This window comes from Zootoca vivipara, chromosome 10, assembly GCF_963506605.1.
Source record: "Zootoca vivipara chromosome 10, rZooViv1.1, whole genome shotgun sequence".
NCBI classification, from domain to species: domain Eukaryota; kingdom Metazoa; phylum Chordata; class Lepidosauria; order Squamata; family Lacertidae; genus Zootoca; species Zootoca vivipara.
The window spans coordinates 13,595,148-13,621,806 of NC_083285.1; the positions used below are offsets into that span (position 1 = coordinate 13,595,148).

The 26,659-nt window shown below is 40.5% G+C and overlaps 2 protein-coding genes across 4 annotated transcripts in view; both read left to right on the plus strand.

The window, feature by feature from the left end:
- TRABD (TraB domain containing) overlaps positions 1 to 8,356 on the plus strand; it is a 29,303-nt gene extending 20,947 nt beyond the window's left edge. For 2 of the 3 annotated variants that reach the window (XM_035127615.2, XM_060279559.1), the window contains 3 exons: positions 3,281 to 3,453; positions 5,490 to 5,601; positions 7,754 to 8,356. In XM_035127615.2, the coding sequence (XP_034983506.1) occupies positions 3,281 to 3,453; positions 5,490 to 5,601; positions 7,754 to 7,931 (463 nt within the window). In that variant the 3' untranslated portion in view covers positions 7,932 to 8,356. Of the gene's footprint in view, positions 1 to 3,280; positions 3,454 to 5,489; positions 5,617 to 7,753 lie in introns of all 3 variants that reach the window. The other variant, XM_035127616.2, reaches the window with a different exon arrangement.
- A 5,172-nt stretch (positions 8,357 to 13,528) lies between these two features.
- SELENOO (selenoprotein O) lies at positions 13,529 to 26,384 on the plus strand. Its single transcript, XM_035126632.2, has 9 exons — positions 13,529 to 14,388; positions 16,258 to 16,461; positions 17,123 to 17,303; positions 17,669 to 17,799; positions 18,507 to 18,787; positions 18,980 to 19,130; positions 22,534 to 22,719; positions 23,123 to 23,279; positions 23,427 to 26,384. Exons 1-9 carry the CDS (start codon positions 13,760 to 13,762, stop codon positions 23,622 to 23,624), a joined length of 2,118 nt encoding a protein of 705 aa, XP_034982523.2. The 5' UTR covers positions 13,529 to 13,759; the 3' UTR covers positions 23,625 to 26,384.
- The last annotated feature ends 275 nt before the right edge of the window (positions 26,385 to 26,659 follow it).

Sequence of the window (26,659 nt, forward strand, 5' to 3'; positions counted from 1 at the left end):
AAGGCAACTTCATATGTCTTGTAGATACCAGAATGCACCTGGTCCACATAACACACTTTTTCTTCCTGGGGTGGAGGAGAGAATCCTTGGATGGGTTTTCCTCCCACTAGGGAGGACTGTGCAAATTAAGTGGCTTTTACCCCAGTGCAGGAGGGATGACACCCCCCCCCCCCAGTTCCTTCTCACCTAGCTTTCCCCCTGTGCAAATGGGGCTGCCTTTGGTTTATGCTAGGAGAGCCCTTCAGTTGTTTAGTTGTGGCCTGCAGGGAGATTGACAGAGGGAATGCGCTGTTTCCACAATACAGGCAGCGACCGTTTTAGATGCGTCCAATTGACACGCAATCACTGGTGCATGGGTCCTTTTGCACCCAGAAGAGGGCATAACGGGACTGGGCATGTTTATACATGGCGCGGGACGGAGCCCCCACAAGAAATTGCCTCCAACTGCAATATAGTTGCACTGCTCCCCCCCCCTTACATTTGAAGGCAATAGCATACCTGTTTTCAGGCTGTGGCTGGAGCAAACAATGTACCTTTGTGTCCTTCAGAAAGGTTGCATTTAGAGAAAATAAACACATCCAAAAAGAGACTGCAGTCCGAAAGATATTTCATTACCGGGAGCCTAATAAGAAAAGAAGGAGTTGGAATACTCCCCAAGTGGGAGATACCACAGCTGCTTCTGAAACTGCATAGCAATAAATTACTAACACGAGACGTATTGTTTTACATCAACTAGGCAGGGAAGGCCAGGACTGGTCAACTTGTGACCCATTATCGTGCGTTTTGACCTTGGTATACAGCTTCAAGTGGCGCTGCACTTTAAGATACTTTGCATGGGCAGATAGTAGTCAGAAATACAGACGGGCTCTGTGTCTTAACAGTTGTCCAGTTGAGTGCAATGGGTAGTGGGTGGGAATAAGAAATACTGCAGTTATTTTATCTCTCAGTGGAGAGTAAACCCCACTGAACTCATTGGGACTTACGTCCGAGTAGACATGCATAGGATTGCATTGCAAAATAGGTCATTTAGGTAAGCTAACCCAAAACTTGTGGTAAACCGTTATTGCTGAATACAATGGAGAGACTGCTTACATAATAAATAATCCTGGCCACCACTGGGTTCACCTGATTCTGCTCTGAACCTCAGAGCACAGAAAAATATTTAAAATAGGGTGCATGGTTGCCTTGCTATCCGCCATGTGGGTAGCCCAAGTAATATTGTTACAGCTATGCACCTTTGGATCTTATCCAAAAACTTTAAAAATTCAAAATAGCAAGATCCCGCAGAAAATAGTCCCCCTGTCTTGAACACAGAAAAGCATCATGATGTGAATTTTGCTCGAAGAAGTGCAGAACAGAAGTTCTATCTCTGGCTGTTTTGTACACCTAGGTGATGAATAGGAATGTGTGAATTGACCCTAAGGGTGCAAGTGTCTCATTTCTGGCTGCAGATTTAATTATTATTATTATGATTTATTATACTGGTTACCCCACCCACTCCACCATAATTTTCCAGGATTGGGTTACTCCTAGGAAAAGAGAATAAGATAAAACAGATCAGAAGACCCACATGCCACAATACTATACAATATGGATCAAGAAGTTCAACTATCACAGGAAAAGAGATGCATCTTTTAGACACAGTTTAGTGCTTTGAGACGTGGCTACTATAAAATGTATTGTTCTCTAATAAAGATCATAAGCCGCATGTTCTGAAATAATCAAACTGGGAATATTCTTAGAAGCTATCCTCTAGTACTAAGTTGGACCGGACTGTTACAGGTGATGCTGGAACAATTGTTATCAAGTGAAGCCTACTTGACAAGCTAAAAGGTGCATTTTGTGCTCCTGCTGTTGTGTTTCGACAGCATCAAGGCAGAAGCGCAACATAGCTATAACAGCAGAGCAAGGCTGAAGCTCTCTCTCTCTCCAAGGAATTAACATGTTATAATTAGAATGAGGTTTATATGCTTTTACACATCCACACCTCCCACTCACTTTTTGAGTGTGAAAGGGGGTAACAACCAGTTTGATTTTTCTTTCCACTGCATTTGCATTACAGATGTCTTCCAATTTTTATTTTTATTTTAAAAAAGAAATGAAAATTGATTCCTTGGGAAGAAAGAGTTCTGTGCCAAATTCTAAACTGAATTTTTATGCAGTGGTTTTTAATTGTGTACATGTGCCGCCGCTGCTGCTGCTGCTTCTCTTTGTGAGCTGTCTTTCGGCAAGGCTTTTCTGCAGAAAAAGCAATCCACAAATTCCGTTTTTATCGCTGATGCCATTCTGAGGTTAAACAGCACTTTCTTTCCTGCAACTTAACACGTCCTAGTTCTGTTCCACGCGTGCTTTAATTGTAGGTTCGTTGAGGATGGGTTCAAGTAACCAACTTTTTGTACCCACACTCCCCACTACCTCCCAAGAAGTAACTTGGGAGTTTTCCATGGGAATCCAACAAATTCCAATCAACTCCATGGGCGTACCCAGCAAGGAGCAGGGGGGGAGCTGCCCCCCCAGAAGCAAATAATAATAATTGCTGTATTTTACGGACCATAACCTGCACTTTTTCCCTCCGAAAACTGAAGGGGAAAAGTTGCTGCGGGTTATGGAAATCGGGCTGTTTTCGCCACCTCCGTGGCTGCAGCCAGTGACAGGAATGTGAGGGGGGGGAGAAGCAGCCCGAAATTGGGCTATTTTCACCCCCTCCGCGGCTCGACAGGAACGTGGGAGGGGGGAGGAGCAGCCTGAGCTGGGGACGGACGGACGGGAGCTCCATTCTTCCCTCCTTCCTTCCTTCCTTCCTTCCTTCCTTCCTTCCTTCCTTCCTTCCTTCCTTCCTTCCTTCCTTCCTTCCCTCTCTCCCCTCCCTCCCTCCCTTCTCTCTCTTCCCCTCTCTTGCCCTCCCTAGTTTTGATCCTGGGTATGCCCCTGATCAGCTCTGCAGTTATCTCACTTACAGTAAACCCAGGGAATCCAACTTGCTGAAAGGGTAGTAGCTATACCAGACTATACCCTTACCTTCTACATTAGTAGGTAGCCTGTTGAGACAGGCAGTAATAACAGGTTACACTTCCGGCTTCCTCTGTAAGAAATAGTAAGTTGAAAGAGTGGATAAATTCCTCCTTGCACTTGCCTTTATCCATCCTGTTTTTATAAAAAAACAAACAATTTTTGGCATTATTGAGGCTCGAAGGGCATCGGTTCGGGTTATTATTATTTCTCCTTTTGCTTTCGTTCATCACTGAGAGCATAATGTAGACGTTGAAACTGTTTGTTTCAGTAAAGATGATGTGGAGAAGTGTAAACAGAAGGATCTGCTGGAGCAAATGATGGCTGAGATGATTGGCGAGTTTCCTGATCTTCATCGAACAATCGTCTCAGAAAGGGATATTTACTTGACTTACATGTTGAAGCAAGCTGCAAAGCGAACAGAACTACCTCGTGCATCCGAAGGTGAGTTAACATTTATGACTAGGAATTGCACTCCTCCAGCGGTGTGATTCTTCAACTGTGTTGCCTCTTAGGAAATCTAGGAAATATTTGTAGATGAATCTGGAACATAGGGGTTAATTCTGTTAGCCAACTAGCCAAGAGAATGTTGCCACTCTGCCTGGTTGCTAAGCTTTTTCTTCCAGGTAGCAAATGCTCTAATTGGCTGGGAAGATTTGAGGGAATTTTCCTCTGTATGCTTCATTTCCCTGCTATGTTCAAGGCTTGAACTAAGACAAAAGCTCCCTGTTCCTTTCCCCTCAAATTATACACAGTTTTGTTCAGTTTCCTCAGCAAAGACTTTTCTCTCTGGACTCTGTCTTCATAATTAAAGTGACTTTGCCAACATAGCAAGACATGTGAATTGGCCCAATATTGCAACCTATCTGCAAAATGGGAATTAGAAGTTTTCTGATTTGCAGGATTATTGAAATGAAAGAGGTAACACTGTCCATTTAGGAATTCTATGTAACTTTTATAAAGGGGTCATACGTTTTTAGATAATGTTCCTGTTAGAAGAACTGGCCAAATTAGTATTCAGCTTTTTTCAGATCCAAGACCATATTTTAGCCGAAACATGGCACATTGGTACCCACTTCTGAATCTTGTACCACGTATTTGTATTATGATAGTGCTAGTGTGGGACCTGTCAGTCAGAAGTGGGTTGTGACTTACCAGCTGACCAATGCATTAAACAAGGCATGGCCAAACTTGGCCCTCCAGGTGTTTTGGGACTACAACTCCCATAATCCCTAGCTATAACAGGAGCAGTGGTCAGGGATGATGGGAATTGTAGTCCCAAAACATCTGGAGGCCAAGTTTGGCCATGCCTGCAAACTAAAAGGAAGGTAGTACATGGGTGCAGATAATCAAACCACCATTGGCAATCACTTGTTTATTAGATAGTTGTTTTTACCTTGCTAGCGAGGGAGATGAAGAAATAACCCCTAGTTATGAGAACAACAGATTTTTATTTTCAAATGATTCCATTGAACTCTCAGGGAACCTCGCAACTTATCCTAAAGCAATATTATAATGTGGAAGAGCAGTGTGTGTTCTATGCATACAGAGCCTCTTGAGGTCAATTCTCAGCACCTCCAGTTAGGGCTGGGAAATATCCTTTTCAAGGAAGTCTCTGTTGGTGTAGGCCAGGATGGGAATTATGTGGCTTGCTGGATATTGTTGGACCACAACTCCCATTCCCTATAGCAATTGGGAATGCCAGCTGGGGCTGATAGAAGCTGGAATCCAATAACATCTGGAGGGCAATATGTTCCCCATCCCTGGTGTAGACAAAAATGCTGGATGGACCAATGGTCTGATACTGTATAAGGCAGCTTCCTGTGGTTTTTTTTTTTAAAAAAAACTAACTTAGGCATTCTGTATAATTCTGATTCTGATTCTGTATAAGGCAGCTTCCTGTGTTTTTTTTAAAAAAAACTTAGGCATTCAATAAACTGGGTTTTTTTCTCTCTTAATTCCTGAAGTAACTTCCTGAATAGCAAGTCACCTGGCAGGTTTCATTTTTAACCATTCTGGAATTGTAGGAATATGTTGAGTTATTTTATTTTATTTAGTGTGTAGCAATAATACAATCAAGCACTCTCTCAAGTTGCTTTTCCTCTGTAAATGTTTAGGTTATGTTTTTACACTGGCTTTAACAGCCTGCTGTGGTTTGGTTTGTAGTTCACTGTATAAGTCGTACCTTGGATCCCGAACGCCTTGCGAGTCAAACGTTTTGGCTCCCGAACGCCACAAACCTAGAAGTGAGTGTTCCGATTTGCGAACGTTCTTTGGAACCCGAGCCATACCTTGGTTTCCGAACATTTTGGAAGTTGAACGGACTTCTGGAATGGATTCCGTTTGACTTCCGAGGTACCACTGTATCCCTTTGTTTCTGTCTGAGACCAGGGGTGAAGAGAATCTGAAAAATATTGGTAATAAATATAATAAACACATTGAACCTGAACTTTTTGTTTATGTTTCTTCCGCTGTCTCAGCTGAACCTAGAAGATGTGTCCCTTCCATCGTAGTTGGGGTGGTTGGAATGGGTCATGTGCCTGGGATCGAAAAGAACTGGAATACAGACTTGAACATCCAGGAAATAATGAGGTAATTCTCTCTCTGGTAGGTTTGGTCATTTTCCTTATATGTTATGTTTCTGCAGTTAGCCTGGGGGCAGGAAGTAAAAAAAGGCAGTGAATAGGTATAGTGGCAGACTGCTAATGAAACTAAAGGTGAAACAGGATGAACTCCCAGAGAATCAGGCAATGCTAAAATGTCCTTGGTTAGGCAGGATGTATCTTCTGAGAAATAGGAGTACACTCATACTTCGGTTTAAGTACGCTTCAGTTTGAGTGCTCTGTGGACCCATCTGGAACGGATTAATCCACTTTCCATTACTTTCAATGGGAAAGTTCGCTTCAGGTTAACTACAATTCAGGTTAAGCACGGACTTCCAGAACCAATTACACTCATACTTCGGGCTAAGTATGCTTCAGTTTGAGTACTCCGCGGACCCCTCTGGAACGGATTAATCCACTTTCCATTACTTTCAACGGGAAAGTTCGCTTCAGGTTAAGTACGCTTCAGTTTAAGTACTCCACGGACCGTCTGGAACGGATTAATCCACTTTCCATTACTTTCAATGGGAAAGTTCGCTTCAGGTTAAGTACAGACTTCAGGAACCAATTGTGTACTTAAACCGAGGTACCACTATATTTGGGAGAAAGCTTGTTGTACAGTTTTCTATATAGAACAAATGACTGAAAACAAAGATTAAGTAACTATGCATTTTGGGTTTCTGTTTTATCTGGGCAGTACCGAGATCTGAGATACAGATTGTTTCCTGTGATCTGAAGTATATTAAAGGTTGAGATTTGATGCTCTGTATAAGTAAAACAGGAAAATGGAGCACACAATTTTTTATATATAAAAAAGGGTCTCTGGGGTTAATATTTCAATGAAAATAATTAAAAGTGCATCATAAAAATTAATGTTCCTATTACAAAATTATAAACCTGGAAACTACTGCAAGTAGATATAATGGTGACATTCAGACATCATGCTGAGTCACCATTGAGAGCGATGAGAGCAACCCAAACAAACCGCAAGCTGTAACCAAGATTACCTTTTGACTTGTCACTTGTGGTTCATTTGGGGGAGACGAACAACAAGACTCAGTTCGTATGTAACCATAAGCCAAACCACGGCTTAGCCACCAGTAGCACAGCAGGAGCAGAGCAGATAAGTTTTTACTCCTGCTTGCCCACTCATACTTAATCATTTGGCTTGGAGTTACATGTGAACGAGGCCGTTTTGGCATCGAATAAAGGCTTCCACTTCCGTTTTCCCCTAAATTGCAGCTTGTCATATTATCGGAACCACTAAACTGTAGCTTAACATTAGCCATGCTCTGCTTGAAACGAACCAACTTCAAGTCATGGGATTATATTATCAGACCATAATAAGGTCAGCCAAAGCACTTGCCTGGCCCAGGATCCTGTCTTCCACTGTGGCCAACCAGGTGCCTCTAGGAAGCTCACAATCTGAATGTAAGTGCAATAGCACACTCTTGCTCTTGCTCCTATGAAAAAGTTGGGAATTAAGAGTTTGAATGGAAAGCTAAACTGTAGTTAATGGAAAGCGGAACTGAAAGCTTTCGAACCCCCTGCCTGCATTAGCTGCCACACCTAAGAATGATGGGGGGAATGCAGAGCCTGAAGTTATCTGCGGCTCATTCTCATCATGCTAAATACAATTTTGACATGGCATGTGAATGTAGCCAAAAAATGCTCATTTAGATGAAGGTAGTGGTGCAAGAAAAATCCATCTGTGGTTTTTATATATTGCAAGCCTCATTGTAAAATGAAAAGAATTTCAAAAATCAAATCCATAATAGTATAAATAAATCGTAAGATGTATATAACAAGTACTGCTGATGTGGACTATTAGCCCATGGCCTGATCCATGAAAGATTATTTTCATTTAAAGCAATTGATAATGTTTGAACTGGATCGTGTATGCTGTTACCCAAAAGATAAGAATGGGGCAAAATGGCCCGTGGTGGTGGTTTTGTGTGTGTGTGTGTGTAACCTCATTGGCACAATTAAACAACACACACGTATTGCTGCATGATGCTTTCCCACCCAAGTAATAAAGGTAATGGCAGACATTTTAGTATTTGAGGCAAGTAGTGTTTAGTATTAATTATTTGAACATAGGTGGATGGTAAGTCTTTCCTCCCCCCTTCTCCTTTTTTCAGTGTGCCGCCTCCATCAACCTCAAGTAAAATCCTCAAGTTTGCTATAAAGGCCACAGTATTTGGACTAGTGGGCTACGGCTGCTATAGGATGGGACAAAGGACAGTTCGGTTTATTCTCTCCATGCCCATTGCACAGAACTATCTTCAGAAACTGGCAGATGTCAAGCTTCGGCACTGAATTGGAAGATTCTCCAAGTAGCTGGGGCAAGATCTAACATACGTAAAAATAGGTTGGAAAGGAGTGACTTGTCAAATTTAACCAAATTCTGTCCAGAGGTCTCATTTGATGCTGAGCTGCAGCATAACCACCTAAGCATTCGCCCACAAACCTGGTGAAATGGGCAGCATAAAATTACATGCAGTATAGGGTACCTAAAGTATGTACACATATATAATATACTATTATGTGTATATAGTGCATTTATAAAGATGGTGATATAATGGATCAACAACATAGAATCTAATATCCTAGGACACAATTCACCGGAAACTTCCCCTTTGAAACGAATGAGCCTGTACAAAGATGCAGCTGTTCATTTAATTGAAGCTGGCACAGGAGAACTTGCTGGTGCATTGTGTCCCATGATCTGTTCCTCCCCCCCCCCCCCAAGAGGAACAGAACAAACCATAGGCTAGTTGTGTTCCTATTAGAAAGCACAGTGGCCCATTAAGTATGTGTGTGTTTGGTACAGGTAATACCAAGCTATCCTTCCTGGTGCCAAGCACCTATAAGATGACTTAGAAGGACCTCTTCTTACTGGGAAACTTTTATACTTAGTGGCTTTTTTTAAAAGAAGACAAACTGCTAAAAGCTTTTGAAATATCAGAAACATGCTGGCTGCTATCGATGAAACCTCTACATATCTTTTACAAGCCTTACTTTTTTTAAAAGAAAAAGTTGCCTTCATCATTGTATCCCGCCAAAACGGATCACTTTAAAACCCCAACCCTTTTAATGGAAAGCTCACAAGTTCCATTCAAGAGTCTTTATGTTTTGTTAGCCCAACCTGACGCCCTCCAGATGTCTTTAAATTCAGAATCATCTGGGGAAAGTTGGGGAAGGACAAGCAAGATCATACTTTGTCGTTTTGGAGCTTTCCCTTGGTTTTCTCTGTCTCAAATGAAACATTGCAATATGTCTGCTTTTCTCTCCTTACGTTGTTGTTGGGTAACTTCCTATGTTTACAGGGCACACAGTTCCTCCTAGGTTAGATTATTGTCACTGATAATAGTAAACCAAATCCTTGTCAGGATAAATTTCGGTACTGCAAAATTATTGAGACTCTTATCCCTCCTACTAATGACGTTTCACTTCTCCTTTTGAGGGAAAACCAATATGGAACTGTTGTGTATGTAGTATTTACCCTTCATCGGATGCCATGTAAGCTATTTATCACAATTCCAGTGGAATGTAATAAAATGCTGATTTAAAAGAAAAATCAGTGGAATGTTGTTTTAACAGATTTCAATTAGTATTTTTTGAAACTACCTAGGTTTTGTTTGTGTAGCTTTTATGGGTCCTTTTCAACAATTCTGCTTTTTTAACATACACATTTTTTTTAAGAAACATTTTGTCATGTACGTTTTGTAGACATATATATGCCCTTAAGGTTGCCTTGGAGTGCATATTGCTTGTTGCCATCTCAACAGAATATTAATTGTAAAAATAATGGTTGTTAATCTATCCTGTGGAAAGCCTTTTGCCTTTTATGCAATTGTCCATTGGCTGGAGTAAAGACAATTTCTGACATTAGTCTTCCCTGCTCCCTCTTCTTTAGAGAAGGTGGCATTTGAGGAGCAGAAACTAAACGCTGGCATAGCCCACAACCTGACTGCATATTTAGGAAAGCAAATGTTTCCAAATTAATACCATTACAGCCTGTCTTTCAAAATGCTCTTTTGCAAGTTTCCATTCACTGGACATACCGGTAATTCAGCACAGATAAGTGCACTTAGGTCCAGTTGCGGGGAGGAGGAGAGAAACAGGAAATATGCACAATTAGCTGGGTAATGATTGTGCTTGGGTTTAGTTCTTGTTTCTTACCAAAAGGAGGCTATAGTCTTCTTCTTTTTTGTTATTTTTGCTGATGATATGATGCTGGTGGGGAATTCTACATCTCTTGATGGGACTTATGATGGATTCCAAAGTTTTATTTCACTAAATTCAAGTGATAGATTTGCAGGGCCTAACAGATTGTTTTCCCCAACATCAATGAAAACAAATATCGCTAAATGAAATTTGATGCTGCTTTTTTGTTTTTGCATCATGTATTGCAATTATATCTTGCAAAAAAATAAAAATGGTGGTGCTTGCCTGTTAATAGCACTTGAGACAATTTGCTCTGGAACCGCAACAGTTAAGTATATTGATACAATTAATTGGTTTGAGTTTGAGAACCAAAGTAGCTGTAAGAGATTTTTTTTGGGGGGGGGATACTCTTCCTCAGACCCTTCATAGGCAAACCTCTTGAATAGCTTCTACACAAGAAAATGGAAATTTGTTAAATGATGGGAGGAAGGTGCACAGGTTGATTTTTACAGGTACAGCTCAACACAAGATGCAAGAGAGGAAGGTTTGTGTCATTGGTTTTTGCCACTTCTACTGCTTTCCTGACAACTGTTTGGGGAAAAAACGAGTGAGCTGGAAAGTACCATGTTATAAGCAACTTTTCAACAATTGGAATGATTATTTTTATTTTGATGGTTTCTCCTTTGTCTTTTAAAATGTTTCCAATGATTATTATTTTTTGTTAATTATCATACATTTTGGGAATACATTAGATAATCAGATGAAGGAGCTATTAAATTACCTTTTACATCTTACCAAATATGTTGGATCTCTTTATTGTGTTCCTCCAGCCCCATCTTGTAGGTTAACTGTATTATGTTTACTTTAAAGTATTCATACTCAGGTAAATTTCACAAAAGTTACAAAAACAAGATGAATGGCAAGAGTCAGCCTTAAGCTTGAATGGACTAGTGTTAAATGATGGACTTGAGGCATGCTGTATTCTATGTATTTCCATTTGCCAAAAAGAGAGAAATAGAATAAAAGGTCTACCTGTCAGCTAGCATTTCATATTTACCGTGTGTGTGTGTGTGTGTGTGTGTGTGTGTGTGTGTGTGTTCTTTCAAGAGTATATGATAGGAGAATATGCTATTTAATGTCCCAAAGACCTATGCACAATGCAATTGAATGGGGCCACCAGTATTTGATAGATATTGAATGCCTCTTGGTGCTTGACCTAACTGAAATTGCCTGATTTAAATATGCCCCATGGATGCTGAATAGAATTTTTTTACTTCCTGAAAAATGCAAAACCAACTTGTAATAAAAAGTGAATAATCAAGTCCCTTGTTTTTTACTGTGGTGATACAGCATATTCTATAAGCCTATTTCAAACAGTTTCAGTGTATTTCAGTGTAATGCAGGGGTTGCCAACTTTTTTGGGCTAGTGGGCACATTTTGAATTTTGAGTGTGCTGAGCATGCCCATCACAAAATAGCTGCGCTGTGGGGCACGGTATAACACAAAGTTAGAGAGGCACCTGCCTGCAGCAACCTTATGCTTTACCATGAAGAAGTCAGTGATGTGCTGCTGCTGCTGATCACAATATTGATTTTACAGACACTGAGGTGCTGTTGCCGTCCAATAGCAAAAGGGAGCATTCATCATGTACGAAATGGCCACACCATACTCATTTGACAGAAATTGCACAGAAGGATCTTGCACTTTGCACCATAATTCTAGGAAGGCTAGGAAGATGCTTTTAAAAAATGAAAATTTGGAGTCTGAGACACCTGCCCAGGGACACAAGTGAGAGCCTTTGTAGGTAATGGTTAACCAACTCCTAGGTTAATGTTATCAGACTAGAGGAAAACGAACCCTTCACTTTCTTAGGGGATGCCTTAACTAGTATGGCATCCCAGACAAAATATTGAAAATGTTCTGCATTGAAACCTGAAGTTTTACAGGTTTGTCAACATTGTTTCCAAGTAAATGTGGGAACTGGTTTTGTTTAGATGCATCCAGTTATTGGCACAACCGCCCATCTTCCTTTATACATGTTGGGTTTAGGTTCATCTATAGCAGGCATCCCCAAACTGTGGCCCTCCAGATGTTTTGGCCTACAACTCCCATGATCCTTAGCTAACAGGACCAGTGGTTGGGGAAGCTGGGTATTGTAGTCCAAAACATCTGGAGGGCTGAAGTTTGGGGATGCCTGATCTATAGCCTACCTAGCCCTGCATGACTCGCAGATCAAAATAGATTCCATTGAAAAAAGCACTGGGTCATTTTAGTCATGATCACAGCAAGTCCCTCCTAATCATAACACTTGGGAGGCAAGACTTACACTGATTTCAGGCAACTACAGTACTGCAAACAAACACAATGCATATTTGAAGTCTGTCCTTGTGTTGAAATGGGGGTGAGATTCTCTTGAGTAAACATGGGCTTCTGTGGACATTGCCTCCATCATTCATAACATTGTTGTTTAGTCGTTTAGTCGTGTCCGACTCTTCGTGACCCCATGGACCATAGCACGCCAGGCACTCCTGTCTTCCACTGCCTCCCGCAGTTTGGTCAAACTCATGTTCATAGCTTCGAGAACACTGTCCAACCATCTCGTCCTCTGTCGTCCCCTTCTCCTAGTGCCCTAGCTGTAACATTACACCTAGTGCCCTAGCTGTAACATTACAGCTGCACAACCCAAATTCTGGTTCTATAAAAATGGAGGGTCTTGCTGTAGCTGTGACCAGGCTGGTGTCCTCTTATCTACCAAAGTATCACGAAATCTAGTTAAGATTTGCTATTTTAATTCGGGTCCTGTCCCCTGTGAAAGAGAAGTAAATCCCATTCAATTTAAAGGGGTTTACTACCAAGTAAGTGGGAGCCCAACTGCAGCATTAGCTATGTTGGGTTTTTAAGCATTAAAACAAAAGGCATGAAAAGGCAATGCTACTGAAAGAGGTGTATTTTGTGCCATGTTTTTATTGGGGGGTGAGGGGTGGCGAGGCTGAAAATCATAAACTGCACTCTCCCAAATTTAAGCTGCTGGAATGTGTGCAGAGGGCAACAAAGGTGATCAAGGGTCTGGAAACCAAGCCTTATGAAGAACAGTTGAAGGAGCTGGGTATGTTTAGCCTGGGAAAGAGGAGATATGATAGCCAATGTCAAGTATCTCAAGGACTGTCCCATGGAAGAGGGGAACAAGCTTGTTTTCTCCTGCTCTGGAGGGTAGGACTCCAACCAATGGCTTCATGTTACAAGAAAGAAGATTCAGACTAAACATCAGGAAGAACTTTCTGACAGCAAGAACTCTTCAACATTGGAATGGGAGGTTGCGGACTCTCCTTCCTCTGAGGTTTTTAAGCAGAAGTTGGACAGCCATCTGTCATGGATGTCTGTAGTTGACCTCCTTTGTAACGTTTGACTGGTATTTTGAAATCTTTTAAGATAATATTTTAGTTTTCTGTTACGTTGCTTTGACTGTATACTCTATATTGGACTTTCTTCAGATTGTTTTATTTATGCTTTATCGATTTAATATTCTGTAAACCGCTTTGAGATTTTTCTTAAAAATATAAAGTGGAATAGAAATTTAAATAAATAAATGCTTCAGCTGAGATTTCTGCATTGCAGGGGGTTGGACTGATGGCCCTGGGGGTTCCTCCCAATTCTATGAAATCAAAATATACAGGAACTGGAAGAACTATCATAGACCAAACGATATTATGGATCGCTATTAGCAGTGTGATTTCCCCTCCCCCCCCCCTTAGAAATACTTCTGTTCAAATAACGGTTCTCACGGTGCTGAGGCACCTGCGCCTGCGCTATGGCGTCACTCCCAAGCGGAAGCGAAAGGCGGTCAATATCTCTCTCCCTCGTCCCATTGGCCAGTTCCTTGGAGCCCCCTCCCTGACTGGGTGCAAATCAGGAGGCTCGTGCCCAGGGGCGAGCTGGGATAGGCCAGAGAGAGGGTGGGCAGGACTCGGAAGGCGGTTATGGGAGGGACCGACGTTACGAGAGCTGCTCGCCAGCGCCCTCCCTGGCGGACGGTGGCCGAGAAGGCCGGAGAAAAGCGAATGGCAACGGCGCTGCTGCGTAGTAACAGCCGGCGCCTCAGTCGTTTGTTGCCGGTGCCTGTTTCTCGCCCTTTCGGCAGCATGGAGGCCGCGGCTGCTGCTGCTGCTTCTCCTCCAGGCCCGGTCGTCGAGTCTGGTCTGTGGCTCGGAGCGCTTCGTTTCGACAACCGGGCGCTGCGGGCCCTGCCTCTAGACCCGAGCGAGGAGAACGTGCCCCGGCCCGTGCCGGGCGCCTGCTTCTCGCGGGTGCGGCCTACCCCGGTGCGCGGCCCTCGCCTGGTGGCTTCGTCCGCGCCGGCGCTGGAGCTGTTGGGCTTGAGGGAGCCCCGCGCGGCCGACGAAGAAGCCGAGGCGGCGCTCTACTTCAGCGGGAACCGGCTGCCGCCCGGCGCGGAGCCCGCCGCCCACTGCTACTGCGGCCACCAGTTCGGCAGCTTCGCCGGTCAGCTCGGCGACGGCGCGGCCGTCTACCTGGGCGAGGTGCTGAACCCGCGCGGCGAGCGCTGGGAGATCCAGCTCAAGGGCGCCGGTCTCACCCCTTTCTCCCGGTAAATCGCGAAGGCGCACGCCCACCGACCACCCAACACGCGTTGTTTTCGGGAGAGGGGCGTGGCAGAGACCGGCTCCCTTCGCTTACTCCAGGAAGGGCCGGATTTACGTATAAGCTAAACAAGTTATAGTTTAGGGCCCCACTCTGTTGGGGCCCCCCAAATTTTTAAAATGTATTTCACTATTAATATACTTATTCATAATTGTATTTCAGTTCAACAATTACTTTGATAAAATACATATTTTGGTATGTGCAAATGGCTTTAGATACCTGTTAGGTTATAGCATGTATTCAACACAAAAAACAGCGACAATTTGTTGTTGACAAAGGACAGCTGGACATATAAAGGGCCCCATTACCTTCAGTAGCTTAGGGCCTTATCAGACCTAAATCCGAAGGCCATTGCACAGTCTGCAGGCCTTTGTGTTGGGCATAGCTGCCAAGTTATCCCTTTTTTTAAGGGAAATTCCCTTATGCTGAATAGGCTTCCTCGCGAGAAATGGGAAAACTTGGCAGCTATGGTGTTGGGCAGTGTGATTTTTTTTTTTTAAAAAAAAAGTGGTTTAGTCTGGCTTGTTATTGGGTCGGGCCTGTTAATGTCCATGGGTGTGGGCAGGTGGGGGGGTAGGACAGCCACCCCCCACTAAAGTAAGTAAATAAAAATATTCTAGTTTGGAATTGTCCAGGCTACTCCTAGAAGTGAGAGATTACAGGTTTTCGACAGGCTTTTCTGAGCACTTGGGGTCAAAAGAAAGTAATTTAAAACAAACTTCTTGTTGAGGAGTTTAATTCCAGTTCTGCTAGACACAGCCAGACGGGATGATGGCAGGGGGTGCCCTGCCCCACCTAACAAAAATGCTGGCTACCTGCCCCTCCTAATGTAAATCCTGTCTATGCTCATGTCACTGGCTCATGCCGCCTTTTGTTTTCTCCCTTCCTTAGCAACTTGAATAAAGGTTCAGATCCATATCTTGTCTTTATTAAAATCACAGAATTGTAGGAGTTCTGCTATCTAAGCTGTTATTTAGCTATTGTCAAGCATGCATAGCATACCATGAATAACAAAGTATGAGCAGAATTCATGCCCCCGCCCCAGTTGCTAAAGGTTGGTTCATGTATATCACTTGATGCTGCATCATTTAGCAGCCTGCAGAAGAACATGTGAAATGTTTCCCCTAAATAAACTTCAGTTAGTCTGCAACATACACACATTTAACTTGTGCACATTCAGCTTTATGTGCTTTGCAAAAAAAAAAAATTGTTTAAAAAAGCGGGACAGGGTTTTGGGAAAGACTGGCAATCTCTCTAGCCATTGCACCCAATGTGTTTTGGCTATACAGTATGTGATTTTGGCTTGAGGTGTGATCCCCTGAGGGCTTACTTGAGCTCTCATAAAACATCTGTACAGTCTTGAGATGATAACATGATTTGGTATGTGCAGACACACTAAGGCAGGATTTCCTAAACTTGGATCTCCAGCTGTTTTGGGACTATAATTCCCTTCATCCCTGATCACTCATTAGGGATGATGGGAGTTGTAGTCCAAAAACAGCTGGAGACCAGGTTTGGGAAACCCTGCGTTCAGGCTATAATCTTATACACACTTCACTGAGAGTACCATAAGTCATTGGGACTTTTGAGTAGACATGTCTAGAATTGAGCTATAAAGTGAGCAGAAGTAGTTTACTCCCTGCTTCATTTTTTACTACAGAGCAAGTATACTTCTTTCTTCTGAAATAAAATGCTGTTTAAAGACCTAATTGATACTGAGTGAATTTGACCCTTCTCTGTAAATTATGCTTTTAAAATATTTTGGAGATTATTATTTTTTAAAACTTATTCTAGTATCTTATTAATTTAATTTCAGACAAGCAGATGGTCGTAAAGTTCTGCGATCAAGCATAAGAGAATTCCTGTGCAGCGAAGCAATGTTTCACCTAGGAATACCTACAACCAGAGCTGGAACATGTGTAACATCTGATTCAGAAGTTATTCGGGACATTTTTTATGATGGAAATCCAAAAAAAGAAAGGTGCACAATTGTCCTGAGAATAGCACCCACATTTATTAGGTAAATATCCTGCTTTGGGTTTTATATTAAAACAGGTATTATATACAGTTTGGATGGGTTCTAGTCTAATGTGTTCTAGTCTAATATACGGTAGACATTTCAGGTACCTGTGACTTTTGCCTACTAAAATTGTAAATATTTATTGCTAACATTTGGCGCTGAAGACTAAAATATTGGCCTTTGACAAGTGATTGGCACCCAATACTGAGTTGCAATTGCAGCCCTAGTATTATGTAAAAAAAATTAAGAAGTAGTTCTCCAAATGCTTGTTTGGGGCAGAGGTGAGCTCCATATCTCATAGAATTGTAGAAATAAATTGGAAGGGATCCAAAGTCTAGTCCAGCCCCCTGCAATGGCAAGTCCATCCTTGAAACACAATTCAGTCACCTGTCTCTAATAACCAAGAAAGCTTTCAAGGTTTCAAAATACTTATAAAGCACATCTTTCAGAATTGGGGCTTACCAGTTAAATATTCTGTTTCTCTGGTAAAACTATACCATAGCATTTCCTGTTGCTGCAGTACATGGAGCTAAATGGCAATTTATTTACTTTTTGTTATTTAAAATATATATAAATAAACTATACATGGGGGGGGGACCCTCCATGAAATATATTTATTTCCTGGTGATGTAGCTCAATAATTGACAATCCTTTTATTTAGGTTTGGATCATTTGAAATTTTTAAAGCTACTGATGAATATACAGGACGTAAAGGCCCCAGTGTTGACAGAAATGATATTCGAATACAAATGCTTGATTATGTAATCAGCACTTTCTACCCAGAGATTCTACAAGCACACTCAGACAATAATGTTCAGAGGAATGTTGCTTTCTTTCGGGAGGTAATAATTCTTATTATTTTTTATAAAAAATATGTTTGCATTCCACTCCTTGGAATGCTATTCTTTTCCAAATTACATGGTCTGAAGTGAGCTGATTTTTCACCCTTTGATACTCATTGACATCCTGTTAACATAGACAAGACAATTTTCATTCACACAGGGTTAGCAAATATTAGTCTTTTATTCTCCATAGGAACTCTTAAGCCTTAAGGATATGTGGAGAATGGCATACATGGATGGAAAATGTTCAACACACATTTGCAACTGCCTATTTTTTAAAATATTACTCTATTTTATATGCAGTGTGTATGCAAGCATAAAGTTCATACATGAAAAGAGACTGAAAATCGGGTTGTATTTTTAAGGTAACAAGGCGGACAGCAAGGATGGTTGCCGAATGGCAGTGTGTTGGATTTTGTCATGGTGTGCTCAATACGGATAATATGAGTATAGTTGGACTTACAATTGACTATGGACCCTTTGGATTTATGGACAGGTCAGTGTATCTCAGTAACTTCAAAACAGATTTGTTATATTGACTGGATCAAATGGCACCAGGATCTCTTTTTATTGCTTTCATTTTTGAAAAAATATTTCTAGTGAACTGTGGAAGAAATTTAAATGTATGGTAATATGTTTTCAGATGAACTGGCAAAACCCTTGTACTCAGTCATATTTGTTAGTGTTAATGGAATTAATCCAGGATAATTTTGCTGTATATTGCAGCAGCAGTGTGATCAATCTTGTTAGATCTATAGGCGTTGAAGGTTTATATTGGTTACCTTGTAGTTTATCCCTGTTCAGCAATTTACTAAGTAACTTGAGTAAGATTAAACTAGGGAAGAAGGAAGCAAAGTATTTGTTTGACATGGTGATACACAATAATTCTTAAAGATGTAGAGTTGTATCCAATTGGTGTGCACTGACAGAAGGCTGTTTGATCTTGCAAAGCCTCCCACCAGCAAAATGGGGATTGAGGCACTTTTCAGCAATTTCCTGTCCCCCTGAGGCTTCCCTCAACCCACTCCCCCCAAAAAAAGAACTGCTCTAGCTGGCTGAGGGGGAACCCTTTGGGAAATGCTGTGGGAGACTACAAGGGGAGGAGGAAACAGTCTGCATTGTATTCGTACACTATCTAGTTACTGCAATATTACTATTCATTCATATAAACTAAATATTAAACCAAATACTACTGTTTTGCAGATACGATCCTGAACATATTTGCAATGGATCTGATAACGCAGGGCGCTATGCTTATAATAAGCAACCAGAAATCTGTAAGTGGAACCTAGGCAAGCTTGCTGAAGCCTTAGTCCCAGAACTTCCATTGGAAATCAGTATGCCCATTCTGGAAGAAGAATATGAAGCAGAATTTGAGAGGCATTATTTGCAAACAATGAGAAAAAAGCTAGGATTAATTCAGCTCCAGTTGGATGATGATAATAAATTGGTTTCTGATTTATTGGAAACTATGCGGGTCACAGGTTAGTGTGCATTGTATATTAATATTTAAAATAACAAAGTATAATTCATTTGATGTTCTGCATAAAATAATTCAAATCATATACATTAATACTCTGAAATTAATGACATAATGCCAGTACATGATAAAAAAAATAGTTTGAACTGAATTATATAAACAGCTGACTAAAGTTCCCATTAAATCTGTTTCATAGGTGCAGATTTTACAAATACTTTCCGCTTGCTGAGCAATTTCCCAGCAGATTCTGATCCTTTAAAACTGGAAGAGTTCTTAGATAAGATTACAAAGCAGTGTGCATCCTTAGAAGAACTGAAAGTTGCATACAAGCCTCAAATGGACCCCAGGTATACTGAGCTGTGATATTGTGCTAAGTTCCTGTGTGTTTTAGGATTAGAGGAAATAATAGACTGACAGGTTGTATATTTGACAGGTTGCATGTGGACAGTAACAGATTTTTATTTTTTGTTTTCTACAAGTTTCTAGTTCCAGATTAATGTGGTAGTTCTAATCTGGAAAACTGGAGATTTGTATTTCAACTTCTGGATACGATACATTTCTTAGTTAAGTGACAGGCTTGCTTTTAATATGTTTTGGGTATGTTGAGTTCTATGCCATAGTGTACTTCAGTCTAAAAACGAAAAAACAACAGGATGAAAGAATGCTTTTGAGAATGAGACTGCAGGCAATTAAATGCTGGAAATTGATTGTATTTGTTGGGTATTGGCCAGTAAAGCGAGATGAGCACCACAACCCCAGAGTAGTCTGCGACCGGACCTAAGGGTCAGGGGTACCTTTACCTTTAATTCATATACAGGCAAGGTATTTCACTGTTTTTTAAGAACGATATCATGACATTGGTATTATGAGGAGTTCCAATAGTGCATGGTGATTTACTGTTTACATTAAAGGTAAAGGACCCCTGACAGTTAAGTCCAGTCGCAGATGACTCTGGGGTTGCGGCGCTCATCTCACTTTACTGGTCGAGGGAGCCGGCGTTTGTCCGCAGACAGTTTTTCCAGGTCATGTGGCCAGCATGACTAAGCCGCTTCTGGCGAAACCAGAGCAGCACACGGAAACGCCTTTTACCTTCCCGCCGGAGCGGTACCTATTTATCTACTTGCACTTTTTGGCGTGCTTTCGAACTGCTAGGTTGGCAGGAGCTGGGACCAAGCAATGGGAGCTCACCCCATTGCATGGATTCGAACCGCTGACCTTCTGATTGGCAAGCCCTAGGCTCAGTGGTTTAGACCACAGCACCACCCGTGTTTACATAGTGGAGGGCAATTCTGGTGGTGTCATCTTCATGCATTTCCATGAGTTTCTCCATTTTTTTTTTCCAAATAGGCTGACTCAACATAGAGAAGCCATCAATTCCTAAACAATTAAGTCACAGTTGTAATCTGACAAAACCTGCTTTATTAGCTGCATTTTTTAATGTATTTATATTTTGCCAGTAATGAGAGAGATGTTTTTCACCACTCTTCAGAAAAGTGAAGATTTTTTCATTTTTTAATTCATTATATTTGTATACTGCTTTTCTACCCCCCCCCCCAAAATGGTGATCAAAGCGGCTTCCAACAAAGAAACAAGGGTGCATTTCAAACAAACACTACAAATACGATTTCATAAGAACATAGCAAAATAATATAATATGGCAACAATTTCATCAGAATATAGCAAAACAAAAACATAACATACAAAAATAACACATTTCAGTACTATGTATATAACACAAGATTATATAAACAACATAACAGCAGCATCCAGTAACAAAAATAACAAGGGAGCTTCACAGTTTCACCTTAGTCCTAGAAACCCCCTTACATGATGTTGCTCTCCTACAGCAGCTCTCCTCCTCCTCCTTATAAGGCTTCCAAGGCCAAAGGGTGTGGTAGCTGGAAACAGCCTTCCCATGAAGCACTCCAATGGCACTCTGTACATGTTGTTGTTCAGTCTGATATTTATGCATCTAGCAAGTCTCCAAAGGTTGCCACTGCTTCATTGTTGCTTCTGAGTTGCATTGTATTGGTGCCTGTCCACCATTAATTAAGGTTGTGTTAGTGCCAAGTAGAAATAAGGGACAATCAACATTTCAAATTGGTGTGTCTGGTATTAGGCTTTGTGTCCTGAATTCTGTTCATTTTTACTAGGACAATGGTGTGTTGCATCATTGAGTTCCACCTGTTACCCAGTTAAGAATGTTACTGTCCTTTTAACTGCATACAGTGATCTGAATGTCAAGGCATTGTTTGCCATTGTGTCACAAAACCCGATGCTATTGTTGTTCGTTCTTTTTGCAAAGTCTTGTTTTGACAAAGTCCTTTAATGGCTGTTGTCTTAAAATCTTAGTACGCAGAAGTGAGTTCAGAACAACTAACATGACTAAAAGCTTGTTTCCATTCATCCTGCGGAGTAGTTGGAGTGAAATCAGAGACTCTATGCTGTAGGTTCCACCTTCTCATAGTTAGTTGTAGTGATGCCAGTGATACTTGCTGTTTTGCCAACAGCATTTCAACCATATTTGACTGTCAGGATCCAATTTACACTGAGACTTCTTGACAAGAAAATTACCCTTTCTGAAGTCCTCTTTAATTTCATCCAGTACCTGGCAAATGTCACAGGTGTATGGTTCTCCAGCATGCATAAGTAATATGATAAAATAATAAGTAATAATAAATGATGCATAAGTAATATGATAAAAAGAAGGGTGACGTTGCTTGGAAAAAATTGAGACGTTAAGTCCCTCCTTGTGCTTGTTCATATTATGCCCATCATAACAGAAAAAATAAAAAGGTATTGTCCATTATGAAAGAATGTATTGTCCTTTAGGTCTGGATCACTACAGTAGCTAGATATGAGATTAAACTGTCCACATCACCACATGCAATTATTTTAGCCTTTAATCTGTGTTGTCTTTTAATTTAAAAATGCAGTAAAAGGACTACATACAAATTCAATACAGCAGACAATACAACACAAAGCAATACACAGTGTAACTTTTAGTCTTTAATCGTCAAGTTAAATGAAGTTCCACAACTAGAACATTACTGTCAACATATTTTGGAATGTGTACGGTACTTGTTCACCCTCACACCTCTGGCATACCATTTGCCTAATACCAGCTGTTTTGCAGAACTAATACCAACACACCACTTGGTTACTTACAAGCATCAATATGCCTAAAGACTTGGGTGTATTGACCCAATACCTTTCACAAGGTTTTTGTCATACATAGTCCACCCAGCCAAGCTGTCGATAAGTCTTGGTATTTGAGAGCAGCTCACTTATTATTAAATTTGCACTACAGTGAGAACCATATAAACTAGCCATCAAAAATAGCATGAGCTGAAAGTTAAAGGATAATATGTGGGGGAGTTCATGTTTTTTAAAAAACATTTTCTATTGCTTTCTATTACTTAGCTTTTAATTGATTTCCAACATTGTGCTCTTTGTTGACTGCTTTACTGTTTCATTCTTAGTGGAAACATGCTGCTCTTGTGCATGTTTAGCGATTTCAGGCTGTAAAGACAGAAATACACCCTGACATTCAACAGAGTTGTGCAGCTGAAATGTATGACAAAATATGTCTGCAAATTTCTTTCAAAATTCCCCTTAGAAGTCAAATATTTTGTCTGTAACCTTATAATTCATAATTTAGGAATTGTATGTTTTAAAGCATAACTAACACACAACTCACAGTAATTAATTTCTGATAGTCTTCCATTTTCCTCCTTCCCTTTTTTCTAGACAGCTTTCAATGATGCTTATGTTAGCCCAGTCTAACCCACAACTTTTTGCCTTAATTGGGACAAAATCTAACATAAATAAAGAACTGGAACGCATAGAGCAATTTTCTAAGCTACAGCAGTTAACAGCATCAGAACTGGTTAGTAGAAATAAAGGACACTGGAAAGATTGGCTTCAGAACTACAGGTGAGACTAATGGTTATGTACTATGAAATGCAAATATACTTTGATAAGTGCTATTAATACATATGTGCGTACCGTAAATGTTTGTTGTAAAGGATTTAGCTGTGAGTGCATGGAAGCAACCTAAGGCTTTCATACTGCAGCATTTGTTATCAGAATATATTCCAAATAAGATCTTTAAAATTGTCTTCTTGAAATGACTTGTTTGTATTGGCTGCATAGCATACAATGCTCAAATATAACTTAGCATTGTGCTCTGGATGTCTTATCAGAGTGCCTTTTAGACCTGTCCTCTTAAATGATTCTTCGTTGTATGTTCCTGAGTCTCACGATTGTGACAGAAGTGGTGTGTTTGTTAGTTTGTTTAAAACTCACCCATTATGCGAAGCTTTCTGTGTTCTTTCAGAGTTCGGCTAGAAAAAGAAATGGAGCAGTTTGGCAATTCTGATAACTGGAGTGCTGAGCATGTGGAAATTATGAACTCAAATAACCCAAAATATATATTGAGAAATTACATTGCTCAAAATGCTATAGAAGCAGCAGAAAATGGAGACTTTATGGAGGTAAGTGGTATTGCTAAATGTTGGAAAATAAATATTGAGAGGTATTCATCAGATATGGAATCCCCAAACTTTGGCTTCTCCTTGGGACAAAAATAATAAAAATACAGTTGAGGTTTGGCAGTAATAATTGTGTTCCTTCTTTTCCAGGTAAGGAAAGTTTTGAGGCTCCTAGAAAAGCCATATGAAGAAGACTTGGAATGCTACAGTGAGGCAACTGAGGATCCTGAAGTAGAAGAAGTGGGGGCTGCAGCTGCTGAGTGCAGTTCAGCATCCAGGAGAAGAGTTCCCTATAGCAGTAAACCTCCACTCTGGGCTTCAGAGCTCTGTGTTACATGATCTTCCTAACTGCCTTGTTTGTATTTTCCACAAAGGGATGTTGATCTTCCCGAGTGGAGAGTGCAGCAAGGTGTATAGAAGTGCTATTAAGTCTCAAACAGATGGGTCGGATGTCTTCACAGTCTCACTTGAGCCATATTCATTTTACAACTTGTGACCATCACAACTGTCCACGCACACTGCTGAAAGACAGACCAAAGTTTTATCTTTTATTCATCGCAAAGTGCAGTTATATTTTTTCCGCACTGATCTGTGAACATCCAAGTGTAATCTGTGTTTGTGACGACAAAAATAGCAATCCAGATGCTGGAATTATTTTTGTCTGAAAATGAACTAATAGTACTTCCTGGCAATATATTTGTAACTTTTTTTTTATTATGCAGGGATATAATGCAGGTTTAAGCTCATCATTGCTTATTCTAAGCTACGTTTCATTTAATTGCGTAGTTCATTTATTGTGAACCTTTGTGTTTAAATCAGGTTTTTAGAGAAATTATTTTTGGGTCGTAGGGAAAAGATGATGGTGTATATTTAAAAAAATGGAACGAAGAAGAAAACTAGTTTCAGTGTAAATGATTTACATATAGTGGCTTGATTTCAGTTAGGGTCATAACCATACTAAAGCATATGGTTCAAGACTCTATTCTGGGTCTGTGTGTGGAGCTTGATTTACTGGATCAGGAATAGTTAATGCAATCCCACAAAAAGAAGCTCCATGCTAACAGCACCAATTGTTGGAATAGTGGGGGGGGGACTCCCCTCTGCCTCCTGTAGGTGTTCAGCATTGACAGTAGGGCACATGGGTCAACAGGTTTATTTTTGCCAACATGTATAATATATAAATCGCTTTGTATTTGAACAATGCCTTCAAAGGATGTATGCTTTCACTCTTGCGTCTCAGATAACCTATTTATTTCCTATGTAAACAACTTTGCTACCTCATGGAAAGTCTTCTGTTCTCGCGCTTTTTGCCTTTTGTGCCAATTGAGTTATCTTTTAACTTTAGCTTATTTCAGCTTCAGCGAAACAGCTGCATGAAAACATGGCTGTTCTTCAGAGGTGTGTTAAAAGAGGTGTTGCTCCAATACATCCTGATGGCTGTGGCTGTAGTCCCAAGGACTGTTCTTTATAGTCACTATCCCTTTAAAATCAGTAGGAATGTACTGGAGTGTCAACGCACCTCTGAGATATTGTGATCTTTCTGCGTTATAATGCAAACGTAGACTAGCAGTTGGAAAATAAAAATGCGTTGATGTGAGTTATTGACAAATGGCGGGCGCAGTAATTTTTGCAAACAACTGCTAAACTTTTCTTGTTTTTTATTTAGAGCCCTGTACACACAAATGAATTAATAGGGCTATTATTAATTGGTCTTGCTGTTAGCAGATCTTAACTGCGGCTTCTGAGGATCTTATGTAGAGTTTTAAATTAAAAAACAGTGCTCAGGTCAGCTGTTGTGAATGGAATACCTCTTGCCCACAATCAAAATTATTTACTTTTCATGCAGTTTTAGCAATAAAAACACGCCACATGAATATTTTTATGATACTTTTAAGTATTGCACTCTATACCTTTTGAATGATGTTGTGGACATTTCCTCATTCTGCAAATAATAGCAAAAATCTGAAATCTATTATCCTGAGCTGTGTTCATTGAAAATAAATTATTTTGACCATGCTTATATTAAAAGTTTGTGCCGTGTTATTTTTAGACTAATTAAGAAATCCAAGAAATGATTAAAATGTTCACTACTCGCAGGTACAGTCATACCTCTGTTTAAGTACGCTTCAGTTTGAGTACTTTCAGTTTAAGTACTCCGCGGACCCATCTGGAATGGATTAATCCACTTTCCATTACTTTCAATGGGAAAGTTTGCTTCAGGTTAAGTACGCTTCAGGTTAAGTACGGACTTCCGGAACCTATTGAGTACTTAAACCAAGGTACCACTGTACCACTGTCCATTGTCGTGATATTTCTGAGAAATCCAATGTTGAAGTTTCTGGATCTTTGTTAATTACTTATTTACTGTATTTCACCCCACTTTTCAGAGGATTGTCTCCCAAAAAAGGTTTGTGTCGTTTTTTTAAAGAGAGAAAGATAGGCCCTGACAATCAGGCTTACAATGACATGCAGGAAAAAGGAGAGCAGATGGGAAGCGAGCATTTCTATAGGTGGTGAGTTATGAATGGGTGTTTATATGCAGTTGGGGTCAAGATAAAGACCCACAGAGGTGTTTAAAATCATATAATTAGAAAATCATTGTTTAATGTATGGATTGGGTATAAAGATTTGTTGGAAAGGAAAACACCCTGGTGGATTTCACCATTGGAAGCGAAGGCTCTTAAGAAGTTAAATGTGGAAGTTAGTATTAAATATGGAAACTTGGTTTTTTTTCCAATTAGCCATGTTTCCTTTCGTTGTAGCCATATATTGCCATAAATACATTGTGTGTGAAGAGCAATCCTTGCATTTTGGGTCTCCTTTGCACACATCTGAACCATACCTAGGGGCTGCTTGTCTCAGAAAGAGATCTATTGTCATCTACTAGGGGGAAATAACAGGGATTTGTGGAACTACCTGGAAGACTGTTTGAATCCAGATTTAGGCACTTAGTAGACCCATTGAAACCAATGGGATTGAAGTTAGTTGTAACTATTCAGCTCTATTAATTCCAGCACGTTTACTCTAAGCTTGACTAAGTTTGGGTCCAAGTTTAATGATTTACTTAAGGCATTTGTTTTTGTACAGATATGTTGCTAGGCTAAACTGGAAGGTCTATACAGATGCTTTGGAAGAGAGGTAGAGGTTGTAAACAATGAGATTAGCGGAAACCAGAAAAAGTACACCCTGCGACAATTACATTAAATGTAATTGTCACAGTCTGTACTTTTTGTGTTTACCTATAACCTCACTTTTTGTGTTTGCCTATAACCTCACTATAACCTCAATTCCTTCTCTGCTCCTCCCCCCTGCTGCCCACCCCAGCCAATTTGCCTGCTAATTTAGGATAATGCATCTGCTGAAATGGGCTCTGGTCCACCAAA